We start from the raw sequence: 13,303 nt of genomic DNA, 5'->3' as shown, positions 1-13,303 counted from the left end.
CACTTCCACTAGGTAAGGGCTTCACTCCCCTAAAATTATTTGTCATATCGGAGGATTTAAGGTTTTCCTTTAATTTTTATAGGATTATTCTGGAGTTTTCTGTCTCTCTCTCTCTCAAGCGCATTAAGTTTTTCGTTTAAGAGGCATTCCATGGTGTTTGAACTAGTCCATTCCAATACAAGTACATTTTTAATAGAACCTGAACTACATTCTATATTGGCCTTTTTCATTTTCTGTCCATGAAGTATTTGAGCTGGATCTTTGCCTTTATTGAGAGGACATATTAAAGGATTCTTTAAAAACTCCTTAAAATTTTCAAGATAACGCTCGCCTCTCTAACAATATCCGTGCGAAAAAAATTCGTCTGAGAACTAGGATCTCCGCTGTTAACCCATATATTCTTAGAATTATCATTTTGTTGCTTAGAATCACTCTGGTTTGAGTTTTTTAACATTTAACATTTAGCTTTGTTTCTTATCTGATCTATCTTTACCTTATTCTTTTCTTTACTTTATTTTTTAAGGGACGTTTTTTTCGTTCGACGTTTTTTTCGCTGGTTGAACTCCTACTGGAATCCTGCAGACGTTTCGCCAAGATCTCACTTCAATGCTCGCGCTTCAAAAACAATTCGAATCAATACGTAAAAAAAAAAGAAAAGAAAAAGTCAATAACTAGTTCCTGTCAGTTTTTATTGTTCGTTGTTAATATTTATTCTTTTGTTCAATAATTATACTATACTGAAATGTAGGGAAGAAGATCACTACGTCATAATGATGACACCAGCAAATGCCATAATAACGCGCTGAGTATCATTGCTAACGTAATCGTCCTCTTTCTTGAATACCCTATCGATACATGGAAAACTTCCGTCATAAATTAAGATATTTTATACTTACTGAATGATATGTGACGTGACCATCAGAACTAACAAATGTAAAATGTTTAAAATCAACCGGATAGCTCATATTGCTGCCAAACCAGTGACTAAAGTACCGTAAACGCCCGAAGTGGAACGTATTGAACTAATCCTTACGTATGCGTGATCAGGGCATAATTGGCTATTTTAGAGTAGTAGTAGAAAAAAATTATTAGAAGCATAGGATAAAACATAATCATATAAAAAATAAGAAAACAAATAAAACAATTTAATTTGTATGTATCTAATACAGGTTATGGTCTACTCGAAACAATATAAGACGTGTTTTTCTACCAGTTTTTTTTTATTTATGATTGGGTTTATATATTTTTTTTGTTTACGTAATAATCATTTTGTTACAACGTTGCGCAATGTTAAAATGTCACTTTAGAATTAAAATTGAGGTATTCCCAATATATATAATATTTTGTTTTGTATCTTATAATCATTTTTATACAATATGTGTAGTGTTGGTTGGTTCTAATTCACCTGACGCGATTTTCAATTGAAATTAGTACAGTTTACAATCGCCATGCATGCGGTAGGTGCACTTTTGAACAAGTACAGAAAAGCTTACCTTTGGGATTGATTGATGAAAATAGATAATCACGTATAAAGCAACAGCTCGGTTATGTTTTCTTTCTGTTTGTCTGTGCTATGAGGAGATGGAGATATTGGAATGATGTGGTGAAAAAACAGTCTATTTTTATTAGTTGCAAGTTTGACACTAAGCATGTAATATGTTGATATAAGGTAAAAAAATTATAAATACATACAAATACGTAATAATCAGGTATAAATTAGTGCTTCTCCGGATAATAGAATATAAATTATAAAAATGAGCTCAAAAAGCATTACGTAATATTCAACAGTTTTTTTCAATGATCTTTAATAATAAAATTCAATAGTTGTTAACGTAAACAAGTTCGTAGCTTTATATTTTTATTTATCTGAAAAAGTCAAACTCTCTTTTGCACTTCTGTATGTTTCCTACAGAATTTGTTTATGTTAAAAAAAGACAGATTCTCAAAAAAGAGATCCTTTTAGGACATACATAAGCACTTTTTTATACCTTATACTTTATGTCCGCCTTAACTCTATATTTTGTTTTTTCGTTCATGTTCTATTATGAGTTCAATGAAATTGCTATTAATAATTTACATATATTTTTGTGCGATTTGCATCATTTTATGTGCCGGTAAATTATACAATACTGCAAAACCAAAAACGCAGTGATTACCTTATAAAAATGAATCCGCTAATAGTCAAATGCGTTTCTCTTCATAGTCGCATTCTCCCAGATTCATCAATTAATACGATGTTTTCTAAGTTCAAAGTTAGTTCGAACGCAACTGCGTCTTTTGTCCTCTTTGAAAACTTCGTAGATTTCCTCTTTACGTGATTCACTCCTAGAGATGGTGTGGTGTAAAGTCCGGTCACTGTAAGGTAGAACACCAAACGAACAAACACAGCTTAGTGTTCAAACTTAGAGTGGCCCAACTATACACACTTGCGCTTCGGCACAGGTGAGCTGGTAGCGTCAATGTTTTTTGTTTTGGTGGATAATGAAAATTGTTAAGTGAATGTTACAAATTGTGATATGAAAAACAAACAGACGATACATGGTATAAAACTATGCTACCTAAACAACGTAATTACTTAAAATGTAATTAAATGTAAAGTGAACCTATAATATTTTAATACGCGCACAAGCGCCTGGCGTTGTTTTAATTAAGTTTGCTATTAACGCAGCTAAAATGGAAGCTGAACATGAGTGTCAAGTATCATAACACACGGAACAATTGCATGTGTATCGTATATTTAGATCTGTTGATAAACAACGCAAAATCAATACCAACAATGAACCATTATAGATCATATTTATAATTCTAATGTTCGTTTAATATTACATGAACGATGATATTATTGGCTTTGGCCGTCCGTATTATTTTCGCCAAAATGGTAATTCTGCCGATAAATTGGTGGAAAATTGCGAATCCACGCGACACTTTAAAGTTGACTGATATTGTTTTGACAAAGCTTGACATCAATAGGCTGTGTTTGTCGAATGCGAACCAATTTCGTAATAATAAAGAACTTATTTTCGGCAAATAAAAACCAGAATTTCAAAATTCCAATATTGATTTACCAAAACTAGTCGGTAGTAACAAAAAATTATGCTCAAGTACGTAGGGAATTATTACTTTTTTTCTGATGAAACATTTTTTAAAATTCTTTTATTCAGTTTACATTTAACATTTTCCTATCCAAATACAAGTTAACAAGTTGAATATATAATAAAACTTATATATCTAGGACCTAGGATAGTAACAATTAGCGATTAAAGATAGTATAATCAATAACGACATGATAAATAAAGTGAAGCCGACATATAATAATGTACTCAGAGGAGCAGGTAATTTTTTTAACTTACTAAGATAGTGGGGTATTTTGTTTCTTATTTTATAGAATGCTTTTTCTTTTAATTCTTATGGTAGCATATTTTGGATTTTGGAAGGTGTATAAATAAGGATTTGAGGAGACTTACTTCGCTTGAAATTAGGACTCGCGTGATTTATATGCACCGTTCTACCATATATACTTGTTTGTAAATAGTTTAGTTATTTATATTCTATTTATATTCTGGTATTTGTTCTTCCCTCGCCAAAGCCTTTGATGGAAACGGTTTATTCTTATTTTACATGACGTTATTTTTATAATTTTAATGGTATGGATATGTTCTATTGCTGCTGTTTCATCAACATATTCCATAACTTTCGTGGCTAGGCTAACCTAATCGGATTGTTTTTTTTTCATTCTTGAACTACTTAAGTTAACAGCTTTCCATAAATTCAACCTAACATAATCTCTCTCTCTCTCTCTCTCTCTCTCTCTCTCTCTCTCTCTCTCTCTCTCTCTCTCTCTCTCTCTCTCTCTCTCTCTCTGTGTGTGTGTGTGTGTGTTTGCACTTGCCCTAAACCTTTCTTATTTGTTTTGTAGGTTTAGGAGGCTTCCTTCGTGTACTCCTAGAGCAGGGTGGAGCCACGTAGGGCGGTAAAAACGAATGCGCCTCAGATAGTAATAGTATTTGCTTAGATAAGTACCAGATTCTTCATTCTTCATATTTCCATTTTCTGACCAAGAAGTAATATCGAATAATAATATGTAAATAATTCTAATAAGAATTATATCTGCAAGTGAAGTAATTAGGAACGAGATTACCTCATCCTCTCATGTATTCTGTGATCCAAAATAAGGATAAAAGTTCATATAAACTAGGGTCCAAAACGTCTTAGTTTTTAACATGCAGGGTGTTAAATTTGAAATTTTCTAAACACGTAAATATTTTTAAATAAAATTTGGTACAGTTACTTAACTTTTTAGGGTATATTTAACTAACTAAAACTTAGTATTGGATTGTCTTGGGTAACACAGCGAAGGCATGGGAAAAATTTGCCCCGAACTGTTTCGAGACTCTCGGGAATACCTCGATCAATAGTAAGTAGTATCATTTTTCTTTTATTTTACAATTAATTCAGGGCGGGTCCAAGATTTCGGGGAGACATTTTTGAATGAGTAGTAAAAATAACCTAACCTATCTTTTCAAAAATCACTCACTCTTGTTGGGTCATAACTTTTTAACGTTTTGCGGGTAATTAAATTAACGTGTTTTTAAACCGCCGCGACCGACACGACGGTGACGCGACGCACCACATCGCTCCGCGATGATTAGGTGGAATTTAGTCTTGAAGGTATTTTTTTTTAACTGTCTTAAAAAAATGCCAATTTGTTTTTTAGGTTGGTAGAATGTTAGGAATGCAAGGTTTTCATCCCTATCATTACCAGCGTGTCCAAGCCCTTAGATCCCAGGACTTTTTGGGAGGGAGGGAGTTGTGTTTTTAATATTCACAATCACCATTTCTATTCGCAGGAAAATCCTCGGGTTGTGTGACGTGGAAATTTTCCAAATAGATTTTCTGTTAATGTATTGGCGGGGATATTAGCATACTTTTCGGTCCGATTGAAATTTCAGCAAGGCTTAACGCAAATGAGTACCTTACCTTTTTAGACACTCATCCTGACAATATTTTAGACGATCTTCCATTGCATTTTCAGCAAGACGGAGCACCAGTTCATTACAGTGTAAATGATTGAAACTGGCTGAACAAGCGCATCCGGGGTAGATGGATTGAAAGAGGTGGTCTTATTCTGTGGCCACCTCGTTCCCCGGATTTGATTCCATTAGATTAATATTTTTGAGGTCATATGAAATATAGTATATGCAACAGAAGTCGACAGCGAGGAGGTGTTGCGCGAAAGGATACGTTTGGCAGGAAATCAAATTCGACAAACCCATTTCGAAGTTTCACGTGCGATTAGCCGTAGAGCCCCACTTTGCCTTCGTGAGCAAGGCAACCTTTTTGAGCACCTTCTTTAAAATGTAAAATCTATAATTTTTATTAGAAGAATTAGCTTTGCAGTTCATTGTTTCATTTGTCTTTCGATAATAATTGTTATAGGAACAATCCAAGTAAAAACTAATTTTTACCAACAATGAACAAAATTGAAAGCTGTCGAATAATTGACATTCAATTTTTATTTACCCAGCAACACAAACAAATGAAACGCGTCATTAACTTCCAAGGCTTACTGATGATTATCTGCTCCTCATTTGTAAGCATTAAAATAAAAAAAATTAATTTGAAATAAAATTTTCAAAATCATTTTTCTCGAAAACGGTGTGTTCTAGGGAGGCGCGACAAGGGTATCTTACTTACGTAGAAAACTTTAGATTGTCAAATTCTGCAGTCGAAATTACGAAAATTCGAAAAACAAAAAATTTGGGGCAAATTTGTCCCACGCCTCCCCTGTGTTACCCACCCCTGAAGACAATTCAATACAAAGTTTTAGTTCGTTAAATAAAAAGTTTATTTACTGTACCAAATTTTATTTAAAAATATTTACGAAAATTTCAAATTTCACATACAGGGTATGTTAAAAACTAAAACGTTTTGGACCCTAACGTTTATCCTTATTTTGGGCCACAGAATACGTGGTAAAAATATTGACGTCTAATTTCGGGACACTCTGTATATAAATGACCAAGGCAAACACAAGAGTTCCGAATAACTAGTCGTCCTCTTCTATTGCAAAAAATCTCCTCGCATTTGTATCACAACGGTGTCATTTAGCTTGAGATCTAGTTAACTCTTTTTGACGTTTTGTTTATTTTGACCAACATTGAATGTTTCTGACTGACAAATCGAAAAAGTGCCATCGTAGTATTAAAGCACACAAATTTAAAACATAAGGACGGGGTTGGGCGTTTACTCAACCACTTCCGGCAACGTGACTCAAAGCGCTTTCACACGAAGAGCTTTTAAAGCCTCACTTTAATTGAAAAGGTCCATTTCTCCCTTTATCGACAACCCTACCAGACGTACTTCAAGTGAACATATTAACGTTGTTTCTTTGATACTTTTATCTACTCTTCCTCGATATATTTCACTGTATTCAAGTTAAATTCCAGAATAATGTCCACTAATTCATAAAATAAATATTAAATAATTCTATGTATGTTACGGACAAAACAAATTTTATTGAAGTGAAACGGCTCAGTGGTATTTTTAAGACTCGATAATTAGAATCATGATTATTTAAGTGATATTCGTTATTTCCAATAAATTTAATGGCAAAATTAAAGTCTATATAAAAAGTGATTAATCACGTTTGATATCTATTTTTGCGGGTCTCGTATTTAATAATTTTTTTCTCTGTGCCGCAATATTTTCCCCCAATCTGCGGGTCCCATCTGCTAAAGAAAATAACCTTACCTCGAGAGACAATCCAATAAAGCCGAGTACCCTCCGTTTATTTCTTTACCTCGCGTTCACAGATTAACGATATAGCTTTTATTGGGCATATTTTTATATTAAAGAAGAAATATATATTTTTATTATACCGAAACACTTATCGTTGCCCTTGTTAACCTTTTTTAAATAGTTGTTTAAATAGCAAGGAAAGGATCATTTTTGAAAGTACGATTTAAAAATAACTAATGCAGTTATAAATTATTAATACGGTCCTGTTTCATTCTTCTTTTACTTCTGTTGACCACGACTGCTAGGATCATTCGGCCAAGTCCTGTTTCAAATAAAATTTAAACGCATTTTACAATAGAGGATTTATTAATGCTCTTGGTTTGTGTTTCTATTTTTTTTTATAAATTTAAATACATTTTTGGCTTGAGTGTCGCGTAGGGTAAGCTAGCGTATATCGTACCTTCTAGTATATCGTACCACCACCATAGTAGCTAAAGATATAGAGGCCCTGCCTATGTCGATAAAACAAGAACTTATAAAGCAACTATGAAAAAAAAAAGAAAAGGTCGATTCAACATGCGCATGGAACACTTTTAAAATCTAGTTTTGAATAAATTACCTTGCGTCATTCACCAATCAGCATGGTCGCCGCCAGATCGTCAATAAGTTTGAATGCGCCATTTTTACGGCAGTATTTTTTCAAAATATACCAGATATTAAAAATGTCTCAAAGCTAAGAAAATATGTATTCTGTTTTGCCAGTTTGTGGTTTTTAATAAATCATTTCATCTTTGAGCGCAGGGCTGGAAAAACTAAAAATTGGTACGATATATCCGACCTTACTCTATAAGTGGGATAAACCAACATGTGCTGTAGATAGTATTAGAAGTTAATCATTGATCAAAAAAAGTATATGGTGCTGATTTATTTCATTTCATGTGCTCTAAAAGAAAAACAACTTTTATTATTTGAAGGAGTGCTACTACCGTTTTGGAATTTTTATTCTTCTAACTTGAATATGTACAATTAGAATTCTATTGACCCAATTCCCTGCAGCTAAATACCGTAGAGTGAAATTGTTAAGGAAACTTTACGAGTGGCAATAAAACTACTTAAGACAAAACTTTAGTCTGCAATAAAATTTCATCGGATTATTAATCCAACTTTCTGTTTTACTAACGAGCCGGAAGTAAAATGTCTTATTGTCTTAATTATATTAGAAGTTTGTGTAAGTAAAGTAGAATTGATAGAAGATATAACAATGAAAAAAATTAACATATTTACCTTTAAGTATTAGATACTGATAATATTTGAAATAGATATGATAAATTGGAATCAACAATTCAATTTCCGAAACAAATTCAATTATGAGATCACGGATTACGCATTTGTTTTAGAGCTACCAAGAGGTATTCTTTTTCTCTGAAAACCTTCCAACGCCAATATTACGACAAATAAAAAAATTGCCAGAATTTGTTATGCTAAATAGAATCTGATTATAAGAGTGCTTCATTTTTAAAGAACTAAAAATTACAACCTAAATTAATTATTATGATCAAAATTGTATTTAATATTTATCTTTTTTTTTGCAGTAAACGGCATTTGAGTCACGAGTTTATTTGGCACGAGCGGAGCGCAGCGAAGCGAGTGCTTAATAAACGAGTGAAATAAAGAGTTTACCAAACGTGTTGCAGACTATATATTTTTTTAACAAGTTGAAAATTATAACAAATTATCGGATCACTAACTTTCGTCCATTGAAACAAAATATTTACTAGTTGCCTTAAACCTATTCGTTTATCGTTCCGATCGGTGCTGCTATTGTTGCCTCTTTTAAACTGTGTACATTAGACAGAGCTAGATGTATTATTGGATATGTCATGTAAACAACGAAATTAACACAATTTTAAAACGTTGTGTTGTTTATTTAATTTTTGCAATTAATCATCGAATAGTTTATTTAATGAAAAAGACTGTAATTGGAAGAAAAATCATCCAAAGAGAGATTTTTTAAGAGGATTAAACTTTTCAAATCGTATAACAAGAAAAAGCATGGATGAGAAATAGATATTTGCAATTGTAACAACTGTAAAAACCACTAAAGTTCATGCGAACGGTATGTAAAATTTCTGAAGGAGACTTAAATTTTAAATGTCACTTTACTAACCGACTAGTCAACTTGACTTTAATAGTAGCGTATAGCATGTAGTATTAAAAATGGTCGGATATATTACATAACATTTTTCTGTGTCTTAATTTTTGGGTACATTTTTGAAACAACACGAATACATTCACTGAGATAACCATCAGAATTGACAAACGTTAAAATTCAAACCGTGCGGTAAAATCTCCGAAAACATTACGATTGCTCCCAAACCCGTGTGTGTCTGGTGACACCAATTTAGTTTAGGGTCTAAATGAATTGCCAAGAATTCTGCACTTTGTGCATTATTTTATTATTTATTTATTTATTTGAGAGAAGATTAAGGAAGGGGTTAAGGTATTTTTGATACACCCGAAGAAGGGACTAGAAAAAGCACATTATTTGCATACAGCGCGTGTAATGTAATGTAATGTAATGGCAAAAGAAATTCTTTATTGAATTTTATTTTGTCGAGGGTCCTCAAAACGAAATTATCTATATTAAATATGCGCAAATAAAATGTAGTAGACTTACCAGAGCACGCCTGCGGTGGTAACGGGAATATGAGCGTAGTGCTGCTTTTCCTCCTCGCTACTGCGCATCCCAAACTCTGAGGCTTAAAACTGCGTAGTTGCTGCATAAAATCGCTGCACTCCATAAGGGCCACGTCGGCAAAATGGAGATCGCAGAGTATCTGATTCTTGAAACGCCGTGCCCGTTTCTGATTTGGGCCCGTCAGGTTAAGACCGCACGAATTACATCGTAGACATTCTTCGTGGTAGTGATTGTTGTCATAAAGCGGAGATGGTTCTGAAACAAAGAGACACCGCTGCAGTAAGTAGTCAATAAACATTTCGAAGTCCACGGAAGCATTGTGGAAGTTTTCTAATTGATGAAAAGTTTCGTAAAAGTATTATGTGCGCTCCTAATAACATAAGTAAAACTCAACAAGATGCTCAACATCAATACACTTGCGCATCCAGTCTATTTTGCACTCCGGATTTATAAGATGTTTGAAGGTGACATATAATAAATATTAAAGATGAAAACAGCAGTGGCAAAATTAAATATTCCACATCCTCCTCCACATATGTGCCTTCTCTCGCTAAGTTGGCGACCAATATGGCAAAGTCTTCCCAATTAAGGGCTTGTGTTGTGGGTAGTGTACTACCATTGGTGTGTGGCCAGTCTCTGATGCTTCTGAGCTACGATTTCTTCTTTCTACCTATACTTCTCTTACTTTCAATTTTACATTTTAGGATTAGCTGCAATTGTTTATACTGTACAGTGCGTACAAAATATTCGACAGTGGTAGATAAATTTTAAAATATATAAAATACATTTTTTGGGATAGAGATATTTTAAAAGTAGTTCCTAATCGTCTGGTGGATGTAGTTAGTGAATGTTTTTGAACATACCGTGAAATATCTTTTTCTTTTTGTCATTACCATGTTCAGTTGTGACTTTTTTTATATATTTTTCTTATCAATGCAAAGCAGTGAAGTTCAGCACTAATCTTTTTTGTTTTTTATTTTGATTATCCGTTTTTGTAATACCTACAAGCGTCTCAAATGAAACTAGGTCACTGCATAATGGCATATTATAAATACATGAACCAGATCAATATACAAACTTCTGAGCTGTGAGTTGGTTATGAAGTATCTTAGATATCTAATCCTTGGAAAAATTCTTCAATGTATAATTAATATTAACAATATTTATTGCCTACACCTAAGAAGAAGAAATATAATGGGTGCTTCACGTTGAGGGTCCTGCGTTTTCTGGTTTTACCCAAAATTGTGAGTAACTTTTGTTAACATTTTCCAGTGCCTCTCCCTTTCCCTTACTTCTCAAAAAAAGTCACTTTATTAAAGTTTAATGTCTATTGCGTAAGTGAGGTAGTAATTTCAACATTTCACAGGGATTAGCTAATATATTTGTTTGAATGTCTAATACGTAAATTTAATGGTAAATCCCAAAAATTTACATGTACAAAGAAAAATAGTAACAGTAAAATGGCATTTTTCTTAGATGCTTAATAATTTATTTACTAAATCTTCATTGATGTCCTTATACCTATCGCCAACTGTTTCTTAGATTTGAGGGAATAAAGGTCGTTCCTCATTTTAAAAATCTGGGTAAAAAAGATTTTTCTCGTAAATTATTTACTTAGTTTTAAATAAAGCAAAACCCAAAAAGTGGAAACTGCAAATGCAAATATTCAAATCTTGATATTTTAAACTTGTTTTTTCATTCTTGGTGGAAGGAATAATTTTTATTTAACCTAAGAAACGATTGCTGCTGCTACTTGTATGGAGATTATTTAGATAAATTAATTGCATTTAAAAACAAAATACGTTTTTACTGTTACTATTTTTTTTGGAAATGTAAATTTTTGGGACACCCTGTATTACTTACCATTAAATTCACTTATTAGTCATTCAAACAAATGTATTGGCTAATTCCTAAAAAAATTCGAAATAACTAGTTCAGTAAGCGGTGTTTTCTTGCAAAAAAATTAAAATTATTTTTTGCCGGAAGAGGGAAGGGTAAATGTTATCAAAAATCACCCAGAATTGTTCGTAACCTTTGAAAACGTACTAATATGGTGTCCATTTCCATTTAAAATGTCGCGTAAATATTTCCAAAAAATGGAAAAGAAAAAGAAGAATTATTTTTCAAGAAATTCTAATAGGGCACTCAAATTAATAACCCTTTATTGTTCCAGAACTTTAATATAATTAAACTTTAACATAACTATGAGGGCAATATCTTTGCATAACTGCAAAAAGAAACAAAAAAGCAAACAATTGATTTGATTTGATTGATTTTTGAGATTTAAAACTTTGACAGAATTTGAGTTAATTGGCCACATATGAAAAATAGAATATTTCTTTTTCTACAGTTCTTTATGCAAAAATACCAGGTAAAAAGTCTCCTATATACCTCTGTAACAAAATAAGCTATCGCTGTGACGTATATAATCTTAATATACGATTTAAGGAAACGCCAATGCATGCAACTGAAATTTTTAAACAATCCTTTTCATATAATGTTGTTTCATGTTTAAATAATTTACCAAATAAAATAATAAACTTAAGCAACCACCAACGTTTAAAAACTAAACTTTTCGAAAAACTACTTATGAACAAATTAAAGAAATTTCTAGCTGTGTAGTAAATGAATTTTAAAATTATTATTGATATAAGTTACGCCACATGAAGTGGAAATTTATGTACTTCTTTTTTCCTCTCTCTTTCTTCGGGTTAGACAGGACGGAATTTTTAGACTGAATTTCGATTTTTTGTCAAAATCTTAACTTGTTATTGTTATATTGTTTACAATTCAAATAAAGACCTTTATTATTACTATTATTATATTAAGAAAAGGCGCTTTAGGAAAATTATATTTGCCTAAAGCGCCTTTGTACGTTTAATTTAATTAAATTAATCTCAATTTCAGTTACATAATTTTACAAATTTATTTCCCTACTACAAAATATGAAGTGATATATTATTTACATATTTTTGGAATATTCTTGAAATTGTAGTAATTATATTCGTTCGTCGTAATTCGTCATCGGATAATTTAGTAGTATTATCCAACGTTACGCTAATAATTTGATTTAGAAGTTTAGAGAATGAGGAAGTTAACTAATCATATTCTAAAAAGTTCTACATTCGCACTACTATCGAATTTAAAACAACAATTGGATACTGTCCGAGTTGGAATAAATTTTATAAAATTTAAGGCTTTTAAAAAAGTGCGCATCAGAAGAACAATGGCTCTAGAAACGAACGCTTTTATTGACATAATTTCCTGTTTAATTTGGCTGTTTTCCTCCATAAATGCTGTTAGAGAATAATTTCACAAAATTATATTAATAATAATTAAATAACGAAATATTTTTTAACCTGTCACTTATTAATGACATAACAGGCACGATATAATACAACTTTATTACGAAAGCGATTGAAACAGTGTCACGATATCGGAAATGTATGTGAACAGAATGCCCCATTATTCAAATTATCGAGTTTGGTTAGTTTTAATTTTCGAGTAAACTTGTAATATTTAATTAAAAGTATTGAGATACTATAAGAATTCATTGAAAAATACTGAGGGTGCTATGGATAAACGCATTTCCTTTAATGATATAGAATTTTTTAAACTTCAAGAGCATGAAATAAAAAAACAAACCTGTAGGCACGTGATTTTTGACATTTTGGACATTTCATTTTATTGTTTTTTTTTTAATTTTTCCTATTGTGTTGTTAATTCTGAAAGCTATTTTTAAACCACATTTTCATATATGTTTTGAAACTTTTCCGCTGGGTTCTGCTATGTATGTAATTGTTTTAAATTTTTCTCGTGTTCTGTATTAGGTTTCGGATAAATAGAGTACAAAACTTATTTCCGAGT

General features: G+C 32.0%; 1 protein-coding gene across 1 annotated transcript in view; it reads right to left on the bottom strand.

The window, feature by feature from the left end:
• Nucleotides 1-13,303, bottom strand: part of LOC132704491 (uncharacterized) — an 85,718-nt gene that overhangs the window by 44,986 nt on the left and 27,429 nt on the right. Inside the window, exon 2 of the mRNA XM_060674508.1 lies at nt 9,416-9,691. Within this exon, the coding sequence (XP_060530491.1) occupies nt 9,416-9,539 (124 nt within the window). The 5' untranslated portion in view covers nt 9,540-9,691. The remainder of the gene's footprint in view (nt 1-9,415; nt 9,692-13,303) is intronic.

The sequence above is a fragment of the Cylas formicarius genome, unplaced genomic scaffold, assembly GCF_029955315.1.
Source record: "Cylas formicarius isolate icCylForm1 unplaced genomic scaffold, icCylForm1.1 PGA_scaffold_7__23_contigs__length_41026272, whole genome shotgun sequence".
In the NCBI taxonomy this organism is placed as follows: domain Eukaryota; kingdom Metazoa; phylum Arthropoda; class Insecta; order Coleoptera; family Brentidae; genus Cylas; species Cylas formicarius.
The sequence above is the reverse complement of the archived record's forward strand: the minus strand, read 5'-3'. Positions and strand labels throughout refer to the sequence as shown.